Genomic DNA, 21,735 nt, shown 5'->3' with positions numbered 1-21,735 from the left:
TGTGAGTGAATGTGTGTGTGTGTGTGTGTGTCACCCTGTAATGGACTGGCTCCCCCTCCAGGGTGTGTTCCTGCCTTGCGCCCAATGATTCCAGGTAGGCTCCGGACCCACCGCGACCCTGAACTGGATAAGCGCTTACAGATAATGAATGAATGAATGAATGAATGAATGTTTCTTTCATTCTCCTGTATGCTCTCTTTTTAACATATGTGCATCCTTTCCCCAAAAGTATTGTTATCCTTTCAATGTCGTGGTGTTTTTCCTACAATGCACAATGTCCACAAAACACAGGAAGGAAACAGATCACTTCCTCACAAACACAGTTATGTCATTCAGTTTGCTGAGAATGGTCAAAATTGTGCTGGTGTAATATATTTTATTTATTTGCAAATGATTTACACAGTGGAATCAAGAAAATTCAGTGCATTACAGTTTTCAGTGTATTTCCTAAGCACTCCCACTCCACTTACCACACTGTTTATCTCTCTCTGTTTCTCGCGGTTGTAAATCTCTCTCTCACATTTGCAGTGTTGTCATTTGTAATTCAGCTATGTGCGAGGCGTAATCCACTAACCTGCATGCTAATTACATGCAAATCAACCAGTTCAAAAGTACCACAGACCCCCACCCGCTGACTGTAAACAGTGCAAGCATATGCCACTTAGGAGGATGGGCATGCTATTTAACCTTGACTTTAACCCCTTAAACTGGAGGCTTATAATTATGGCACCCATTATAAATTATTAAAGAGAGCTATGTTCTGCCAAGAGTATAGAATATAAATCCAAAGTGGTCTTTCGAGGAGCTTTAGGATCTAAAAGGCCATATTCTAATTTAATTCTACTGCACATCATACATAAAGAGGCGGCTTCTCTTTGATTTTTGTCTCATTGTTTTCCTTTCCCTCCATCTGATTTTCCTGTGTCCTTGCCCCTATTCTCTCTCATTTCCCTCTTTTGTTTTATCTCTTGTGCTCCATCATGCTCTCTCTTCTCTCTCTCTCTCTCTCTCTCAGAGGTAATAGTCCTCCTCTTCTATGTCTCCATCTCCCTCCTCGAAGCCCAGTGCCTCTATGTCATGTGTGATGTCGTTGATGCGCTGGTTGAAGTTGTGGGAGCAGTGGTCATATTCCCGCAGCGCCGTGGCGGAGGTGTTGCTCATGCTGCGCTTGATTCGGCCGAAACTGTCTGTCAGAATTCCACCCTCGCGGATACCGATCCCTTCTAGAAATGTCTCAAATGTGCCCACATCCTGGTCAGGGATGAATGGCCTCATACCTTGCCAGAGACAAGAGAGGAAAAGAGAGCTTGGGTTAGGATAATGCTTTACTCTAAGTCCTTGAGTTTGTAAATACCTTCCCTGAGCAATTTACAGTTATTGAAGTTGCACCGATTTCTGACACAGGCATTCAGCTATGTACACATACAGTCTCCATAGAAAAGCATTCATAATAAAATGGGACACTCAGAAACAACTGCACTAGATGCCTAAGGTCCTCATGCACAGGGCCATATACTCTTGATTGCAAAAGAACAATGGTTGACTATGTGCCTTCAAAACTTTTGCCCTGTAGTGCGTTTCATTGAACGTCCCCGTGTTGATGTCATTAGGGATGGCTTAGAGCTGGAGACGGGATCAGTGTGATGAAAATGAGCACAGCTCTGTAAAAATGAACACTTCTCTGTATAGAGAGAAAGGGAACAAATCTGCAATGCAGTTAGAGATTAATACAGATTAGATGCTGACAGCTGGGCTTTAGTTATCAACAAATACACATGCAAACGCACACACACACACACACACACACACACACACCAACAACAACAACTCACAAATCTTCTCTGTGTAGATAAGCTCCACACTAAGACAAAAAGACAAGTGATTCAAGCATGTACATCATTTGTAGATGGGAAAAATACACTACATACACTTCTACTAATGAGAGATATCAGCTAATTTAAGATCCATCCACTGCTGACACTGACCCAAATTTGATAGAATGGGACACTCTCGAGCAGCCACCAATGAACCCAAGATCGCCATATCCAATACCTTCTACAGGCTAGAAGGATGTAAAGCTCCAGACACCTGCTCATCCATTGTCTCTTCTGTAATCAGTATGGAGCTTTTCTGCCCACATTGCTACAGTGACAGCTCCTTCCTGTGGGATTTATACTTCTCTAGTCTATGTTTCCCATCAGGTATGGTGGCATTAAGCTCAGGTTCAGCTGTCTCATGTAAACGCATCTCATTAAATGTTTCTCTAGGTAGATTATACAAATTGTGCTAACGCAACATCGTGGGGGTCACAGAGCCTACCCAAAATGGTGGGGCACAAGGCAGGAACCCAGCCTGGACAGGGTGAGAGTCCACTGCAGGGCATTACACACCACAGAGTCGCTCATATATTCACCCAGTCACTACAGACGATTTCAGACAGCCCAACTACAGCACAGTGTTGACTGTACTACAGTAAATTCATCACTCTATTTTCCTAGACATAGCTTTAAAACCCACATCATATCACAAGCAACTGTACAGATCTGCCAACAGAAAGAGCGCTGACACATCTGCTTGGTTCTGGGTTATGTTTGATAGTGATGTGAGCAGACAGAGGTAGAGGCTGCACTGTCAGTGTGTTATATAACTGTGTCACTGTATTGCAGACTCCTGGCAGTTTCCACTGTACTCTTCTGAAGTCTTTCATGACCATGAAAATCTTTGGCTTTTCACTCATTGGCCTCTTTATTAGAAACACCTAGGTTGTAGGTCCACGGTGACGGTGTACAGTATGACACTGTGGTTCACTTCTGTCCATGCACAAAAAGTTCTCGTCACCCTCTCTAAATAGTCTGCCTGTGACCAGAGCCCTTTCTGACTGGATATTTTTAGATGATGGTCCACATTAAACACAGAGATACCCTACACAGAATACTTACTTGACATAAAAAAAACTTTAAAATTATGTTTTATCTATAATCTATCATTATTTAATTCATAATTCAATAATGTCTCCTACTGCCACTTTAATATTTCCATCATTCAAGTCCTAACACCAATGAGTTACAGCTGTGACGTCCCAACAAAAGCTGTTCCCAAAGGAGTCACTGATATTTATATATTCTCCTTCAAAGCGACACTAACATTCAACACAAACCACTACCAGAACATACCTCAGCTGCCTTACACATGTCTTTCTCACGTGGTAGAGCACCAAAATTACCCCCACATATTAACAGTACTTAAAGCTTTCATCTTTGAGAAACTCAATTTCTAATCTCTTCTTTTAGATTTAAAAATGGTACTAAAACCCCAAAACTAATCAAGAATGTACAGACTTGGTCTCTCAAAGTTGGTGTTGGATGGTGTGGCCATATTTAAATTTTATTTAATTCATTCATTGTCTGCAACCGCTTATCTTCTTTAGGCTCCTTAATTTTAAATATTAATCAGAGGTGGTTCTGGCCAAAAAAACTACACATAAACTACAGTAAACAGAGGAGGGGACACTCTTAAAATTTCATATTATGACAGATTTGCCAGATGGGTGTTCATAAATATTCATGACTTTGCATGTGATCAAATCATACTAATAAGCAAACGCTAGGTGCATGTTACTCCCAACCCTGACAAGGATGTCAAATATAATGGCTCATGAATATTTAAAAATGAAAATTCATACAAATAAGTGTGAGTTTACTGAGCATGCCAGCAAAAGGCACATCAGAGACCAATCTGACGGAAAAGGGCAGAGGAACACTGTGAGATTTGGAGATGAAACGGAAGCGGATTAAAGTGAAAGGTCTGCTGTGACCTGTGGCTGCAGACTTCATAAATATTTATGCGCTCACCTAGCAGCAGGAACTTGCGCGTGTCTCCGTAGAGCTGAAGCAGGTCCGAGCAGAACTGGTGTATGGGAGCGCCCACGCGGTATTCCCTTAGCAACAGAGCAAACTGCTGGATCTCCTGAGGTGTGAGTTTACTCCTCAGCTGAGAACACACAGGAACAGATAATGCAAACAACAGGCACATTATGGAATGTTAGTTCAGGTCAAATTAAAAGAAAAACTAAAAAGTCATTTAGCTGCAAAAGGCCCACTAAAGGAAAAGATGTCAGACTTTTATATTTAATCTTTTAACCTTTGAGTCAGGGAATCCATGTATGGAAAACTATGCTGCAAATCCAGCACATACCAATGTCACTATCAAATGCTTACAGTACTTTAGCCTTTCATTTATGTTAAAGCAATAGAGTATCTCCAGAGATTCTGTGGCAGTGTTACAGTTGCAGGCTACAGGGTAGAAATGGTGAACCTTTATGCTATTTCTGGCTAAAAATATAAGAAAACTAAGCTCCCCAGTCATACAACTGTCCTAGTGTTGACCTTATCATCAGGAGATTGATTCCCAGTGATACCTTGGCCATTCGTGTCTGAGAGTTCTAAAGAGCATGTTTCTATTTGGGTAGGATGGCCCTCCTGCATTTCCCCATCAGCACAATGTTAGCAAATATCTATTAGATACCATAACTAAACCAGAGCAGTTAATCTTCTCTAAGCATGTTGAGACATCCAAAAGCACCGTGTTAGCAGAAGTTTGAAAAGATGTGATGGCTGGCTTCACAGAGGCTATAACTATTTAATATTAGGAAGAACTTTGGGTAAACAAAAATCAAAGGGGGGTGGGGAAGGGGCCATTAAATATAATTATTTTTCTTGTATGTGTTTGTGTTGGCCTCACCGTTATCATGTATTCCTGCATGAGCTGCAGGCTTGCATTACTAGGCTCTGAGTCGCTGTGTATGGATGCCAGGCTGTGATGGGAGTCCTGATAGGAGAGAGAGGAGTTCTCACTGTAGTTCTCACTGTAGTATGGCTCAAAAGCGTCCTGAGAACCATCACTATGGAACAAAAAACACATGCAATCAAAGCTGAAAAAATATCAAGGGATCTTATCAAGGGAGTTTGACCTATACACGAGGGTGTCATTAGAAAGCTGAGGACAGCCTGCATAAACAAACGCTGACATGTTTGTCCATTTCAGTATAACCACACACACACACACACACACACATTAGGGCCGTCAAACCAGTTAGATATTTAATGAGTAATTTGCAATTCGCAGGTCTTATTATTTCCAATATGCTCAATATCCTCATATCCTTTTTAAAAAGTAAAGCATATTCATAGCAATAACATTATTTTCATCATGTGGATGCTGGGTTCACAAAGAATAAATCAGATGAACTAAAAATGAACCTGAAAATGGGATAAGCAATTTCCAGGTTTCACGAACCCCTGTTGTTTTTTTTTTAGACATACTTCCTTCTGAAAAACTTTATAAATTATTGTGGCTGTATCTTAGATATCTGTTTTGCTTGTTACTTTAGATTTTCTTTAGACTTGATGTAGCTTAGTGCTATTCAAATTCATGTCATTGCAGTTATTGTAAATAATTTTAATATATCAAAAGAGCAATCAATTTACTTTAAAAAAAATACACAGTAGATTAGGCTTTCACAAAGCTTCAGAATTTGACTACCGCAAACATCATTTACTGTATTAAATAAACATGAGAAGCTCTATTGGAAAGGTGAGTATACTATTTTACAGACCTGCCGTGACTAAAATAAATTATTCAGACTCTAGCTTTTGCCCATAATAGGGTAGACAACTTCATGGCGAGACCAGCACAGTGACTTCATGCCAGACATTTGATGTTTTCCTACACTTGGCAGAACCAAAATGAGTAAAGTAAATGAACATGCAGAGAAATCACTCAAGCATAGTGTGGATACTCTTCCTTCACTCACTATGAGCTGCAGCAGCTGAAGTCTGTATCGTATCCGTATGTCATATCTGTCAGGCAGCTGTCACCTTGGAAACACAAAGAGAGAGCGATGATGAAGGGTGAAGCTCTGCACATTAAACATTACACAACCATTCCCTCCCTCCCCCTTAAATCACAACTAATTACATGCTTGTGGGCACACATTACAATGATGAATAATGACACCTCCCTTTTACACCTAATTATGGAAAGTGCTGAGACAGCGTCACAGAGGCAGGATGTCTCTGATCACAATGAGATGAAGACAATTTGGAACTTGAACCTATTTAAAATACGGAAAATGTCAAAACTTGCTTCACAAAATGGATCATTCCTGTTATATAATTTGACTGGCAACTTTGAAGACATTATAGATTCATGCTGGTAATTTGTGAATAAAGCTACTTCAAGGTGCCCCTACTGTGAACACAGATGTTCAGTTGTTTTAAATCTTCACAGAAAAATAGTGTGAATAGAATGGGATGCTTTGGTGCAGCTAGATATTAGCCTATGGTAACCTCAATGCCAAATGTTGGCTAAAGCGTTATATCTAAAGCTCCCAGCATTGCGCTGAAGACCAGTGGAACTAGCTACATTCTCTGAAGTGTTAAACCTCCAGCTAATACTTTTAGGATAAGCTTGAGTGGAGCTTCAGTATTAAGGCTAATTTATACTCCCTCTGTGTACGGAAATATATGCGTGCACTTCAAGCGATATATCCGTTACTGCGTCAGCTCCGTTGACATGGTTGTTGAGCAACACATCCAGTAGAGGGCAGTTAGGAGTAAAAATCAAACATGGCGATGGCTGAGGAACTTGTAGTTCTGCATTTAATTTAAAAACGACAAACAAATCAGCGTTATAGACGGCGGTGGTCTGGAAGGGCACCAAATAACATTAAATAACCTCTCTTCAAAACGTTCCGCCATTTCTTCTTTGTCGTGTCCATATGGAAGTGCTCGCAACTTGCACGGCCCCCATCGTCGTCTTTCAGAATAGGTGCAAATTACGTTCGAAATGCACGCAGAGTATGGACAGAAGGCTCCATGCCTATACGTTTCCGTATTTAACGTCAGCCTTAAATCACCAATTAATCAGCTATTAAATTCCCACAGAAATGTTTCAACATTTAGCATAAAGCTTCTCTATTCTCTATCTATTAAAACCTATAATTTCAGGAAGAAATGAACATGGGCAGGTGCCTAAATAATTTAGGCCATGTAGTGTATCACTTTCTTGCCCAGCTGTTCAAACACAACATTTTAACTGTGGACTAGTCACTCCCCCACTCTTTGAATCGCCGACTACAACTGTGCGGTGTATTTTTTTTAAAAGGCCGGTTCAGTTCAAACAAGCTATGATGCTGTCACTCACTTCTCTGCAGCCAATAGCGGTCAGGCATTGTGTAGTGATATCCTGCCCTGTCCACACACTCAATGGTCTGGTGTCCATAGATAATCTGGAACATCTGACAGATGAGGGCACAGTACTCTTCTGCAGCATCCTATGTGTTTGTAATATTGTCAACAGAAAGGATAAAGAGAATATTAAAAAATCAATATGCGAGACACACACACACAAACACGCACACACACACAGCTTGTGCACACACTAATAGTCAGATAAAGATCTAGGTCAGCACAGTACCATTTATATCATTTCACTGACTACTCTCTCTCTCTCTCTCTCTATGATATTCTCAGATCCCTGACACAGCAGAGTGTTACGTAAGGCTCAGTATTACATCACAGCAGGGAGGCCACTCCTGAGTGCGCTGTTTACATCACTGCTGTCACAACTCCACTCATCACCACAGTTACTGCAGAGCAAAACACTGCAAGTTCTCCTCTCTACTGCTTCCACCCTCACTGACTGCACCAGATTAAACCCTATCCTAAGCTTCAGGATTAGGACATTAATATATTACTCTAGAAGAAAAGCTGACATCTGGATTTAATATGGTTGAGGTTTTAAGGTTTAACACATCTGCCTTTCTATTCATTCAACTACACAACTGACCAACTCCAGCAAACCATGTGTTCACCATACTGCCCTCCAACCACTCATATTTCTCAGTTTATCAGATCATCTCTACATGGAACCATCCATCTTTGTGTCCCTCAATTCATCCATCAATCCCTCCACACATATACTCATCCATCTATGTTTGCGTCCCACATATGGTTTCTTCCATTCCTGTATAAATTCATCCATCCATCCATGTAATTAATTTTCTCATCCTTTGTTCCCTCACCCTGTTCTCCACAGAAAGTATGACGAGGTTACAGTAGGCGTCTGGGCAGGGAGTGGGCTCCAGTGGGTTGTGGTTTCTTCTCTCCCAGCTGCCGTAAGTCTTACCCCTTTCCCAGCTCCCCATGCAGGCATGCCTGCGCTCCCAGCTGCCCCCCTGTCCATGCTTCCTCTCCCAGCTGCCCCCTGCTTTCCCCCCAGGGCCATGTTTCTTCTCCCAACTGCCCCCCACACCTCCTCCTCCTCCCCCTGCAGGACCACGACGCTCCCAGCTGCCCCCTACTGGCCTCCTCTCCCAGCTACCACTCACAGGCCTCTTCTCCCAGCTTCCTCCACATGGCTTCCTAGTCTGACGCCTCTCCCAGCTACCCCCTACCTGCCTCCGCTCCAAACTGCCCCCTCCCCCACCGACCCCTCCTCCCGCTGTCCCTACTCCTCCTGCATTGCTGCCACTCTGTTTGGACTCATGGCGAGAGGACGGCTTCCAGTCCACGCCACAGATGGTGTGTCGCCGTTCCATGCTGCCCCCAGCAGGCCGAGGGTCTGCATTGCTCATGGTCTGTCTGCGGCCCTCCAGGCCAGTGGGCCTTTTCTCCAGAGATCCACCCGCTAGGACAGTGTCCACATTCAGACCTGAGGCATGCAACAGAATTGGAATAGCAATAAGTCAAAAACATTCAACATGGGGAATTAGAATTTTACTATCCACACAAAGGTACAAGAGCACCATCGGCCTCAGGTTTAGTTCAAAGTGTGACTTATAGGGCCTGTTTACACCTGGCATTAACATGCGTTTTTACTGATTAGAACAGATTCAGATTTCACTTGTCTGCTTGAAAAAACAGGTGTGAACACCCACAAGACACATTGTGGACGGAATATTATCGATCACTCAAAACACATTCGAAAGATGTCAGAGACCATATTTAACTTGAGCATAAACAGAATACGTTTTCCATGTCCGGACACAAATACGGAAGTGGAATCATGCCGGTTGAAAGGAGGAGCAATGCTGGATGCGCTGTTTTTCTGGAGATCAGTGGCCGAATTTTCACAGATTATCTTAAATGTCCATGGTTGTACATGGTTGTGTCCGTAAAACTGGGCAAATTTCTTTCTTTCTTCTCTGTCATTTCCAGAAGTTCCTCTGGACAGTGGTGTCACTGATCACTGCAGAAATCGCAGCTGTTAAATGTTTATTCCCAAAGTTTAGAAGAGTATTATACATTGTTAACAGCATGTGAGAAACCATGTTTACAGCTGGATAGAGGAAGTAAAACAGAAATGCACTGGTGTGTTCATCTGGTATGGTAAGAATCCAGATGGATATTATGTGGACATACAGTGCATGTTGCCAGCTGTAAACAGGCCCCATGTTTCATAGGGCAATGATGAAGGCAAAAATTCAAGATGGCTGCTGCTGATGATTTCATACGTACATTTGTTTACGTCTGAAAAATGTCATGTATTATTTATGAACAGAAGTTTAGAAACAGGACATGATTAAATATCTGAGTGCAGATAATTAAATAATGTACTGTATCAATCTCGATGTAAAATGTATGTTTTTTATTGTCCAGTTTTCTATGTTTTACAGATTTCTCAGTTCAGAATCTTTTGTTTCTTATTTAACTCTAAGATTTGAAATTGACATGAAATTCATGAAAGTTGCACAGACACAACATTGGTGTCATTGTTTATGTAAACGTGGGTCAACTAGATTACTAAATAACTATTCATCACAATTACAGGTTTAGTATTTATTTCCTATTATAATGCTTAGTGCTTTAAGTTTGTAATGTACGAAATCCTGACTGTCTTACTGCGTTTATCTGTCTTTTAACGTATAAAAACAGCACTTGGACAGGTTAACCAGGCAGGGTCGAGAGCTTTGCTCGGTGTGTGACCTGTTTTGAGCACGAGCAGGTGCAGTGCGTCGTCCCGCAAGTAGGAGGCAGCCGCGAGCTCATGCGTGGGCACGCGCAGCAGCAGCTTCTCGTTGTCTCTCCAGGTTAGCAGCAGACAGCGAGCAGATAGACTGAGGATACAGTCCTGCTCGACACTCGTCTGCAGAGGAAGAACTTTCAGCTTCTTCAAGAAACACAGAAAAGGGAAGAGTACACATTACTGCCCCTACTTACACTCAGAAAATAATGTGCCACCCTCTCACTGAGGTGGGGGCAAACCCATTTCTGGCACTGCGCTTTAATATAAAATATACCTGTAACAATTTTTCTTTCAGACACTTAATTCAATTTGTTTAACAGTATTTTGACTTCAGTTTCTCAGTCATATTTACAGCAGCTAGAGCTGTGTTCCCTAGCTTTCACTGACACTCACATTTCAGCCAATCAGCAGCAGAATGGGTCCAGAGTAATAAAATTACTTAATATTTTATAGAATTTTACACAGTGACTGAAATTACAGTGAAACCACAACCGACAAATACAAACTCACATCGTTTCTTACCTATTGCATCTCACATCAAGTAATACAACCACTTCAGAATACTGATGATTTGTGATTTTTTTTCATCGCTAAAATGCCATCTAGAGTGGCAAAAACGAGACAAAATGCCCTATTGGCTGCCCATACGGCAAATAAATAACTTAGGTGCCATTTCTTCTAATAAATTATGATGATGTGCTTCTAGAGCAAGAAAATTACATAAAGTGTCTTAAGAACTGCTCTTATATCATTACATCATAGGTTTTGGTGTGATATTGGGGACCGGTGTCATGCACTAGGTGCCCTTTTTATTTTTACACCCCTGCCCTTCAAACAGTCTGAGTCCGCCACTGACATGTAGTGTCACTTTCTGACTGTGCAGACCCGCCTGACATGTTCTCAGTATAATATTGTATATCTTCTAGGAATTGGGAGCTTGCAATGAGATGAAAATATTCTCACCCTGGCTGTGTCGAGAAGCTGCAGCAGCTCGTCTCTGCTGGATGGATTCAGAGAGCATGACACCCACGTTAGATGACCCAGGAACTGAGAGATGCATTCGATAGAATTTATGTCAATCATTAGTTGTGGACATTGTCATGAAGAGAGATGGATCAGGGTCTCAAGAGGCCCCTGAGCACCATTGCTTTGCACACGGTTCTTGTGAAGAACCCCTTTTTCCCCAATGCAAAAAATGAGCAAAAAACGTAATAATAACTGAATAAAATATTAACTTTATAAAAAATGAGTAATCTACTCATAATTTTATGCTACAAAAATGCAAACATTAAAAAACAGAATTAACTGTAGCGTACTATTTTGTGCATATTTTGTTGGTTTGTAAATAAAAATGAATGAATACATAAATATGGCCTTTTCAGGAAGCTTTTAGCCAGTGTTAAGTGATGTATCTTTGAGCTGACCTTGACCTCCTTCTCCACGTAGTCATAGATGAGGCGTTCTGGATGGATGAGGTAGTCTGGAGGGTAGAGAGGCACAGTGTGAAGGGGCCTGCGATACACACCGCTTCTATCATTCTGACGCCGAGCTGACTTTGGGAACACCAGACGCTTAATTGGTGAGACAAATCCCTACAGGAACAGGAAGGTGTGCTGGGGTCAGTTTTACAGGAGAGATTATATTAATCAGGTAGTTAAAATAATGTACAATCTTTTGGTCATAACCATTAGAAAAGTTGCTTTTTTGGTTTTGCAGCATTCTACAGTTTACAACAAATTACCAACAAAAATGCTGAAAAATTAATTAGAGTATGTTTGTTTTGTATGTTTTAAAAACATGGTTCCCTTCTCAAATATCAAATCAACTGTAAAGTATTTTGATAAGATGAGAAATAAAGGAATTAGAAGATTCCGTTAACATTTATCATTAAAAAAACAACAAATTAAAGCACAATAAACAGCAAATATACTTGCTTAAGAAAAACTAGCCAATAGGTTATAGGTTTATAGGTTAGTTTTTTTGGCAATTTATGGCAATTAAGTGCAAACTTTGTATTTTGCAGCATTAAGAAAAAACAATGAAAACGTGTATCCACTTTTATATCTTCCTCCCTTTTTTGAGTCCTTTAAAGAATGCTGCAGTTTTCCCACACTCACAATTTTCAGTCTTAGAAATTAGTTTGTGTGTGTTATGATCCATGTCATTCCAAACTATTTCAGTGATGCTGAGGTCTCTGATCTTGGGCCAGTCCTTTGTTCTGAGAAAGCCAGTGGGTTAATGGTTTGGGAATGATCCTCATTCTTGTCAATTTCCTTTTCTTGGTAACACATGTTTTGAGATGTAAAACAAGCTCAACAAAGCTTTAAATACAGTTCATCTGGTGGTGAGAGTTTTGATGGTCTACTAGGTTTGCGTGGTTGTTAGAAGTCCCCTTCTGTTGTAAATCTCTCAGTCATTTTTTCACTCCAGGTTTGGAATCTGTTCGTTTCTTCACATTCCTCTCCTTTATGCAAATGAACGATCTCCTGAAGCATGAATCACACCGGGGGTAGAAGATGTGAAAATGTAAAAAGGCTGAACCTTTCTTATTATAGAGTTTGAAATAAGCTTTAAAATATGCCTTGTGATGCGAATACCTCTGAAACAAGGGTCCTGCTTTGAAACCTGAACTGACTCTAATGTATTCTGTGCTGAGGGAATATTTTGTCATGTCATAAAAGTAATAAACAAATGCTAAATAGATTCTCGGGCTGACCCTTCGAGTGATTTTGCATCAGCTTCTCTCTTTAGCTGGAAGGGTGGCCGATAGCTTTGTCTATTTAAGGAGCTACTCTTACTCAGGTTCACGTAATACTGAACATCAGCAGAGAGCCTGAAGCCCCTGCTGTGACATCATCAGAGAGACAGCTGTCAGAGAGAGGAGACGTCTCCTGTAGAGAGGCACAGATGAGATAACACATGCCCTATTAGCGACCTGCTGATTTACATGTGCGTGCGTGCGTGCGTGTGTGTGTGTGTTATGTGTGAGAAATAGGGAGAGAGAAAAAGAGGGTGAGAGAGAGCGAGTAAATGTGTAAAATCCCTCCATAGCCTCCTCTCTGACATATCTCTCAGTAAGTGTGTGCTTACAATGTGTAGATTCGTTAACATGACCCATCAATCAACTGAACTGAGCGTGTGTGTACGTGAGTCAAATTGTGTGTTTGGTATGTGTGAAAAAGCATCAGTCAGTAATGTAAACTTATGTATGTAGGTGTGTGCTGTCCGCTAATCATTTTAATTGTCAGTCAACGCATCCATTAAGTAAACCTTATTCACTGTTCAATAGATATGTCTGAAGATATGAGATTAAATAGTCATTCATTCATTCATTGTCTGTAAGCACTTATCCAGTTCAGGGTCGCGGTGGGTCTGGAACCTACCCGGAATCACTGGGCACAGGGCGGGAACACACCCTGCATCGGGCATGTCGTCCTTCACAGGACGACACACATTCACTCACACTCTCTGGACACTTTTGAGTCGCCAATCCACCTACCAACGTATGTTTTTGGACCGTGAGAGGAAACCAAAGCACCTGGAGGAAACACACACGGACACAGGGAGAACACACCAAACTCCTCACAGACAGTCACCCGGAGCGGAACCCACAACCCCAGGTCCCAGCTACCTGCTGTGCCACCGTAGGGCCCTGAGATTAAATATGATGCTCTTAAGTAATGAACTGGAAATTGAAGTTAAAATAAAAAAGGACATAAAAAAATTATACAGAGAAAATAAGACATTTTACACCAGCAAAACTGACACTTTTAGATTTTTCTTCTTTCAGAGAAAATAGAGAATGGAAGAATGGAGCGCCATTCTTGCTTCAGATCTGAAAATGTACGGTTGTTTCTAGACAAATACAGATATAGAAATATGTTGTTCATTCTTAATCTGTAAGAAGACTCAGCACAGTGGGTCGTAAATAATTTGGAGCTGTCTACAAACAGGAAATATATAAAAATGTACATTTGCACATCAAACACAGTCATACAGTGAACTCAGAACTCTGTACTTGGCACCTTGGAGACCAAGGCATCATGAGAAAATGCATCCGTCCTCTAAGACTGAGCTTTCAATTTTTAAAAAAAATATAATGACAGATTACTTAAAAACCAAAAGATGTGATGTCGAAGGCCAAAGGTAGAAAAGTTTAATTCAGGAATGTTTTATTAAATACAGTATGGAGGCTAACTTTGAGCTAATATCTTTTTTTACTTTTATGATTCATGTCATTGAGGTGTGGTCTCTGACTATGGCATGGTGCTGAATGTGTGTGTGTACATGTGTGTTCCACCATAGCACTACACAAATAGCACATTAGCAAAAAATAACAGTCTTTTATCATAATCAGAATCCAACCCCTTCATTAAAGGTAAATAAGCATTCAATTTGCATGTGCTGTTCAATTTGCATGTTAATTAGAATGCTTTCCTCACAATGCTGTAGGAAGACACGGGAAGTAGGGCAGCTGCTAAGATTAGTTATGCTCTTTTTATTTCGTTAATGAAAAAATTATTTTAGGCTCAGAGCAGCGGAAAGTAAATTCCAGCAATGCAATGCTTTCTTCTGATCTTACACTGCAAAATGAATGGAGGAAATGGTTTAGTACACACCCTAGGTTGATCAGTGCTAAATAAGACATAGGCGACTGCACTGGGTCTGTGTGATATTCAGATTGCAGGAATCTGCAGGACGTTCCACTGTTCCACAGGCTTTATATCTCTACAGGCTCCTGCTCGGCATTACGCTTGGTGACATTAGGCTCGTGTGTGGCTGCTTCAGAATGTTCCAGTTTCATGCTTTATTGTGGAAATGATACAAGTCTCACACTGACATTGAAGTTCTAAAGAGATTATAAGCAGTGATTCAGTCCAGACTGCTTTCTGAATGAGGAGAAATTCAAAGCAGCCTGTCAGATGACAGGTGAGTAAAAAAAAACAGCTTACGGGAGGTTGAAAAAGCCACATTTAAGTTAGAAATCATTTCCCCAGTGGCTTAGATCTAAACCTACAGGCAACAGCCACAGAACACACACACACTGTGCTCGTATGAAAAGGTAAGACCCTCAGACTCACTCTGACTGAGTGTGAGGGAACCAGGTGAACTGACCTATTCACTTAAAAGGTAAAAGGAATCCAAACCAACCAAATAACAGCACAGGGTGGAAATGCAATGAACGTGGAGGTGTGTCCTAAAGCTAGCCACACACACACAAACACACACATTTACATACATGTGAGGTATGTTTACAAGTAATCTACCACTGGTCATACAATGTCAAATGCTGTTGATCATTTGAGTGGAAATAAGTTAGCACATCTTTTACAGTGGATATACATGTACCTTTGTACGGATGTACATTATAGTGTTTATTTTTATTTAAAAAACCTTTTGTCAATGACATATTTTGTATATTGTCCCATGATTTAAAATTCAACAAAATCGAAAGTCTCTATGATTAAAATGTTTAAAATTCCCCTGTAAATCATATATATAAAATACTCATTTTTACAGTGTCATAACAAGTCATAACACTGGACCATGGGTTCCCAACGTTCCAGAACATATAGGCGCGTAACAATCATGACATATTAATAGATTACTGTTTGTCAAGCTTCTGATGAACATCTGATGTTAATGGGTCTCATAGAAATGAAGATACATTACCTTTTTGGCTTTCTTAGGTTCATAGTCCATGTCAGCTGTTGGTGTATGGGAGTATGTTTGCATCTGTGATTGTGTGTGTGTGTGTGTGTGGGCAGGGCCGGCCTGATCTACACTCAGTCCCCTGGAGCCAGGCAGGACACCACAGCTAGTGCAGGAAATCAGCTTCCTGTTAAAAAGGAAACTCCACCAGAGAGCCCAATCTAAACTCTCCACCAGCACCTCTACACTCAGTCCTCACAACAAACACACTGACGTCCATTACTGGCACAGAGTGAAAATGGCTCATGAAGCGTGTTTCTAGTTATTCAGCTCAATCCCACATTAATTATATAAGAGAAATGTGAAACAGAATTGACATGAACTTGAACTAGAAAAACAAACTAATCAAAAATACAATACATGGCAATACATTTGTAGCTATGTTTCTTCTGAAGTTTGACATTTCTTTTGAAATTAAGGGAATCGATCAGGTATTTGTCTACCCTTTGCTGCTGTAATGGACTCTACTATTGTCAGATGGCTTTGCATTAGATATTGAAAAATATGCTTAAAAAGCTACAGAAAACATGAGCTTAATTCTAAACCTACACCAAATATTTAAACATTCCTGATACAGTTTGTGACATGGCTTGAGTGATTGGGAATCAGAAGCAGTAGAAATGTGGCCTCACCTCTGGTAAAGGATCCATTGAAACAGGACGTCAGGAAGGACCACTTCAAATGTTTAAACACTCAGATGGACTTAACAAAAAAGGGGAGGTGGGTGAGCAAAGCATTTAACAGCATGATTTAAGTAAAAATCTTTAGAATTCATTTTCCTAAATTCATAATAAAATATTTACATCACATTTTCAGTGTAAAACTTTTTGCAATGCGATTAATGCTAAAGTGTTTGATGGGCAGAGATACACTTCAGAGAGTTTTAAACCTTTTTCTATGGCTCTCTAAGACCCTCTAAACCATGTGTAACTGTGTTTATTGCATTTCCTGTATATTCCTGTTAACTGTATTGTAATTATGTTATATATATTCAGTTATAACCTGTACTGTGTTACCCCACAGTGTATATTGTGTATTCAGTGTACCTAGCGTTTTGTACAATTGTTCCTGTCCCTGTTTATTCCTACATTTACCTCAGTACCTACTCTCAGTCCCATGTACTGTTTTGGGTCTTTTAATTTGTTTATGCTTTACCATTACCTGTTTTCTGGTGCCCCATTGTACTTCTCTCTGTTTATTTAGCTGTAGGAGCATGCTGTTGTTGTACAAGAATGCCACTGTATATCTGAACGGCCTGCATTCTCACATGACATGACAACAAACCTCGGCTCGACCTGTAGAGCCCTATGCAGCTGCAGTTCTCACAGACAGCCATAAGGGGTCAGTGTGGGATCGGAGCAGCAGGGATGAGGGGCGTGGCCCATCAGTGCAGTGACCGAAGGAGGGCTGAAGCGGCCGTTAAACTGAATAACCACACACTTCTCTTTTGATAACTCGATAATAACTTTTCTTACGGTCTCTCGGTGTGTGCTACGATGAGACGGATGTGACTTGGTTCAGCTAATGCTTATTTACACTCGGCTGCACTAACTGAAACGATACATTAAAATTCAGGAGAAAAAATGAAAGGGAAAACTCACCCTTGATGGTAAAGTGTGTAACTAAAGAGGACGGTGCATATCCATTAACGAGGTGATTTTAAAAATTATTTTCTTTTACTGGAGCCAAACACCGCAAACTATTAATGCCATTTTTGGTGAGATGTTGCCAGTGATTTCATAAGTGTTTTGAAACAGTATTGTGGCTTTTGGATTTAAAATCCCTGCTCAAAGAGACAGGACTCTTGTATGAGAGGAAATGACCCCATGGCTTTTCAAAACTGACACTTTCCTGTGACTTCTCAGTGAACCAGTGGCGAGTTTTAATAACGAGAGTGAAAGTTCTCAGCTCATTTTCATGTTTCCGTTGCTCTAGGAAAGCTGAACGAGCTGATAAAGCCTGGAGAATTAGCTGTCGACTCCAATTATCTTAGCAGTGTGAAGATTTTGGGAAATATTTAGAGCATTCTGTGGTCGTCTGAGGGACGATTTACAGGCTGTGCTTCTTAAAAGTGAACTAATCCTGCAAAACCTGAAACTGAACTGTGACTGGGAAGAGCTGAGAGAGAGTTTTGTCTGTGACTGGTGCAGCAATGAGGAGTGAGTGAGGGATCGATATGCCAATACTGACATTTTTTCTGAGAACCAATCCTAGCAACGATATTTAATTACCTTTTTTTTTGTTAACCACTACACTCAATGTCCGTCTTTTTTTTTAATGAAATGTAGTGGCAAATGACTCAAATGTGTAAGATAAAAGCATATGCCTCGCTTCTCCTGTGCCTTTATGTTAGGGTGACCAGATCTGAGATGATGAAAAAGAGGACACGCGTCTCCGGGGGGATGAGCTCTCGCCCCCCGCTGCCGTTGTATGCTTAGCTGAACCTATGTGTGCTTTTAGGTCCTTTACACCTTTATTTGCTACACATGGGAAAACGTGGGAATTTCTTTTTTAATTCATCCGAGAACTTACATTTACGTTTCGGCATAGCTGCTCGAGCTGAGGGTGGGTACATGAGCTTTGCCTGAGATAAACAAGGACTACTGACGTGCAGACTGACCAATTAAATGTTTACAGAGAAGGTTATCGACCAATAACGGTAGCTCTACAGTCAGACCGTCCACTCAGAAGATTTTAGGCTACTTCACCACGCCCCCTTCTCACTCAAGTGAACCAATCGGAGTAGGGGAGGGCGGGACTAGTTTGTGAACGAAACTTCTCGAAGTTCTGTGTAAGCTCTAGAAAAACAAAATCTCGGACGTTTGTGAAATTCCGCCCGGACATTTTTTTAAGTCTAAAAAAGAGGACATGTCCGGGTAAAAGTGGACGTCTGGCCACACTACTTTATGTAGCACTGCACTTAGAATCAATCACACTTCAGCTTATCATTTTTTTACGTATTAATTTACACTATTTATTTTATATTCTATTGTATAATTTTTCTTTTATATTTTAATTTGTTTTAAATCATTTAAATTGCTTATTTTTTAAAATTATCTTTAAAATTGTATTTATTCTAACATAATTTATTAACTAAATTTATTATAGTTTTCCTGTACTGTTTTTTAAAGCATTTTGAATTGCCATTGTGTATGAAAGGATGCTCTATAAATAAACTTGCCTTGCTTTGTGTCTACCTCTAATGCAACGACTCTCCAATATATAAACAACCGGGGTGTAATAAAATATCCAGTGTTGTAATCCACTCTCCTCATACATCTCACCCTGCATTATGGTGTGTTAAGCATGTGTGGACATCCATTAGTCAATATAAAGACTATGTTCAATATAAAAAGGGAATTCTGGCTAATTTGCTGTTTTCTCTGATCTATTCAACACCCATGTGTAGTGAAAATGTTCACTATGAAAAGAATCATTGTGTTAAATGTATGCCACAACTATAAGTAAATAAACCAATATTTGTGCAAGTAAAACTTTTTATGGAGTATCAGTGTCAGTATTGGATCAAAAGGTAAATTAATGATATTGCCTGAATATATCTAAATTGCATGAGGATGTGCAAATAATGCCTTGAATTGTCACCCACTAACTGTACAGCTGGCCTTGGGGTTTTCAGCTGGTGAATGTGTGTGTGTGTGTGTGTGTATAAAACAGAGGTTGCGGTTGACCCTAGGGCTCTCAGTGAGAGGGCTACAGGAGTGGAACTAATGATAGGTCAGCTCTCTGGAGAATCGTGCTACTCAAGCGCTCTTCAATGGGGTACCAACAGTGCTCAGCTTAACCAGTTCATGGTTACCACGGCAACCTGCCAAAAGACATGCCTTGGAGTGGCTGTGCGTTTGTGAGCGGAACGCTGCATTCAGCTCTCCACCAGAAAAGCTGGAGTCATGTCACTGGTAATTACCCTCTATAGCTTTGGGTGCCGTGCTGCCATCCTATTCATTTTTAAAGTAGACTCACCCATCAGCAAATGTCTGGGAACCGTCTGTAGCACAGTTGATTATTCTCTAAATTTAGCAAAACCCATCTTTCAAAGTTTCACTAGAAGAGAAGGATGGATGGCTGGAACGGTCAAAACTCTCTGTTTATATTGAACCCAGCTTGGTTTTGAAGTGATGTTTAAAAAATGGTGCAGAGGAACAAACACGCATTTTGATTTCACAATCGTCTCTCAGCTCTAGCTTAAGTCAAAAGTCAAATGAAAAAAAATATATATATATAAAATTTACAGTTTCTCCCAAATGTAGTTGATCTGATAATTGTTGTACACATTTTGGTTCTGGTGAATTGCACCGTATCTATGAGTCTGCTTAACATACTAATATACAACCGTCACATAGCTAACAGCAGCAGCCATTTTGAAACCTAAATTTGGTCTGTACCCTTTGTACCTTATTCATGTATTATTCATAAAATAAATACATAATGAATGTTAAATTTATTTTAATGTGAGCTGTCTAACGTATTGCTAGTAATACCTGCCGTATGTGTTTATCCAACTTTGAAGTTAAAATGCACAGAGGTTGAAAAACACAATTCACAGCTAACATTTCCCACCTCCGAGCCACATAGCATAAGACTTGATAGCTACATTAGATTAGCAGCTGCAGTGCAAATCTACAAAGGCAAACTTTCAACCTCACCTGTGTCTTAGCTGATGGACAACACTATAGGTCATTTAAGCCAATTGATATATATATATATATATATATATTTATTTTTTTTTTGTTAAAATCAGATTCCATACTAGAAAATAAAAGTAGATGCCCCAACACCTAACATGATCTTGCATGGGGACCAGAGCAAGTGAAGAACTGGTTAAAAAAAAAGTAGCACCACTAGCTGTGAGACATTCAAATAAATGTCAGTCTAAAATTCACCACCTTCATCTTACGTTGGTACATATCAACGGCCTCCTACTATTCAAGTCAAATACAATCCCACAGAGAGCAGCAAACATCAGTGGAAAAGCTTTGTCTCCTTCAACAGAACCCCTGCCTCACAAGCAAGAGAAAAACGTTTTTTTTTTTTTGTTGGTTTTTTGTTTTTTTAAATAAAAGAAAGACCCGAAGAACACATTGGCTTCTGTTGTTTTTTTTTTCCCAAGGCTGTCAGTACAGCCATTTTTACTACAACTTTTTTCCAACTACATTTTGATCATAGCTTGATTTTTTTTCTTTGTAAGTAGTTTTCTGCCTTTTTTTATCTTTACAGATAAACAATGCAGTATGATCAAGACCAACTGAACATACAGACAACCCAAAAAAAACATTCATACCAACACACTGCCACCATTCCAATATACTGTATACATATAACAAAAAGATTATATGTATACATGGATATACCATTGAAGAATTGTATCATGGCCACAGAGTAATAAAAAATAAATCTAATAAATAGATCAATAAATAATCAATTACTTTTTTTGTTAAGGAAAATGGATGATTGAACTGGCTACTCTCACCATTCACAGAAGCAAAGTAATACACAACTGGTACTGTTTTTGAGTCACTATAACATTAAAGATTTAGACTGGTACAGCTCAGGGCTGAGCTGATTGGTCAATTCTTCTAGCATTAACATGTCTGCGATCTCCTACTTTATCATCATCAAAGTCATCATCATCATCATCATCATCATAACCTCTATGGACATGGCATTTCACTTTTCGGAACAGTCCTTAGCTCTGGCATCGTGGCTCTGGTTTTTAAGCAAATGTCATTTCCATTAGCAGTCAGTCCTTTACCAGTTGACCTTTAAACTCTAACCTCATTCATGGTCCTCTTGTCCCTGCCAGAGACACACTCTCTCAGAGCAGATGATCGTTGCTAGGCAACGGCAATGTCCAGCACCTCATGCATGCACAGGCCCAAAATTATAGCACCAACCATGTTCTGGGAGTCTCCCAGTGTTGCCCACTTGGCTTGCTCTCCATTGTGTCTCTATACATTGAGAGATGCAAGAGACAAAGAG

General features: G+C 40.2%; 1 protein-coding gene across 4 annotated transcripts; it reads right to left on the bottom strand.

Moving 5' to 3' along the window:
• Positions 1–370: 370 nt before the first annotated feature.
• Positions 371–21,663, bottom strand: ccm2l (CCM2 like scaffold protein). 4 transcript variants are annotated; one of them, XM_066671029.1, is made up of 11 exons: positions 17,340–17,478; positions 16,371–16,440; positions 11,451–11,618; positions 10,990–11,073; positions 9,987–10,170; positions 8,084–8,712; positions 7,204–7,333; positions 5,813–5,876; positions 4,741–4,900; positions 3,852–3,990; positions 371–1,277 (listed from the first exon to the last, which is right to left on the bottom strand). In XM_066671029.1, exons 2-11 carry the CDS (start codon positions 16,386–16,388, stop codon positions 1,012–1,014), a joined length of 1,842 nt encoding a protein of 613 aa, XP_066527126.1. In that variant the 5' UTR covers positions 16,389–16,440; positions 17,340–17,478; the 3' UTR covers positions 371–1,011. The 4 variants fall into 4 exon arrangements, with proteins under 4 accessions (XP_066527126.1, XP_066527124.1, XP_066527127.1 ...); XM_066671027.1 differs by lacking the exon at positions 17,340–17,478 and adding an exon at positions 16,900–17,240; XM_066671030.1 differs by lacking the exons at positions 16,371–16,440; positions 17,340–17,478 and adding an exon at positions 21,531–21,663.
• Between the last annotated feature and the right edge of the window lie 72 nt (positions 21,664–21,735).

Source organism: Hoplias malabaricus, chromosome 5 (genome assembly GCF_029633855.1).
Source record: "Hoplias malabaricus isolate fHopMal1 chromosome 5, fHopMal1.hap1, whole genome shotgun sequence".
NCBI classification, from domain to species: Eukaryota; Metazoa; Chordata; class Actinopteri; order Characiformes; family Erythrinidae; genus Hoplias; species Hoplias malabaricus.
The sequence above is the reverse complement of the archived record's forward strand: the minus strand, read 5'-3'. Positions and strand labels throughout refer to the sequence as shown.

Coding starts and splice junctions, on each gene's coding strand:
- ccm2l (XM_066671026.1), bottom strand. CDS start 15,729: ATGGACTATGAACCTAAGAAAGCCAAAAAG. Junction 11,619..15,699: donor AACCTAAGAAAGCCAAAAAG/GTAATGTATCTT, acceptor CTGTTCCTGTAG/GGATTTGTCTCACCAATTAA. Junction 1,278..3,851: donor GCGCAAGTTCCTGCTGCTAG/GTGAGCGCATAA, acceptor GTCTCTGGCAAG/GTATGAGGCCATTCATCCCT.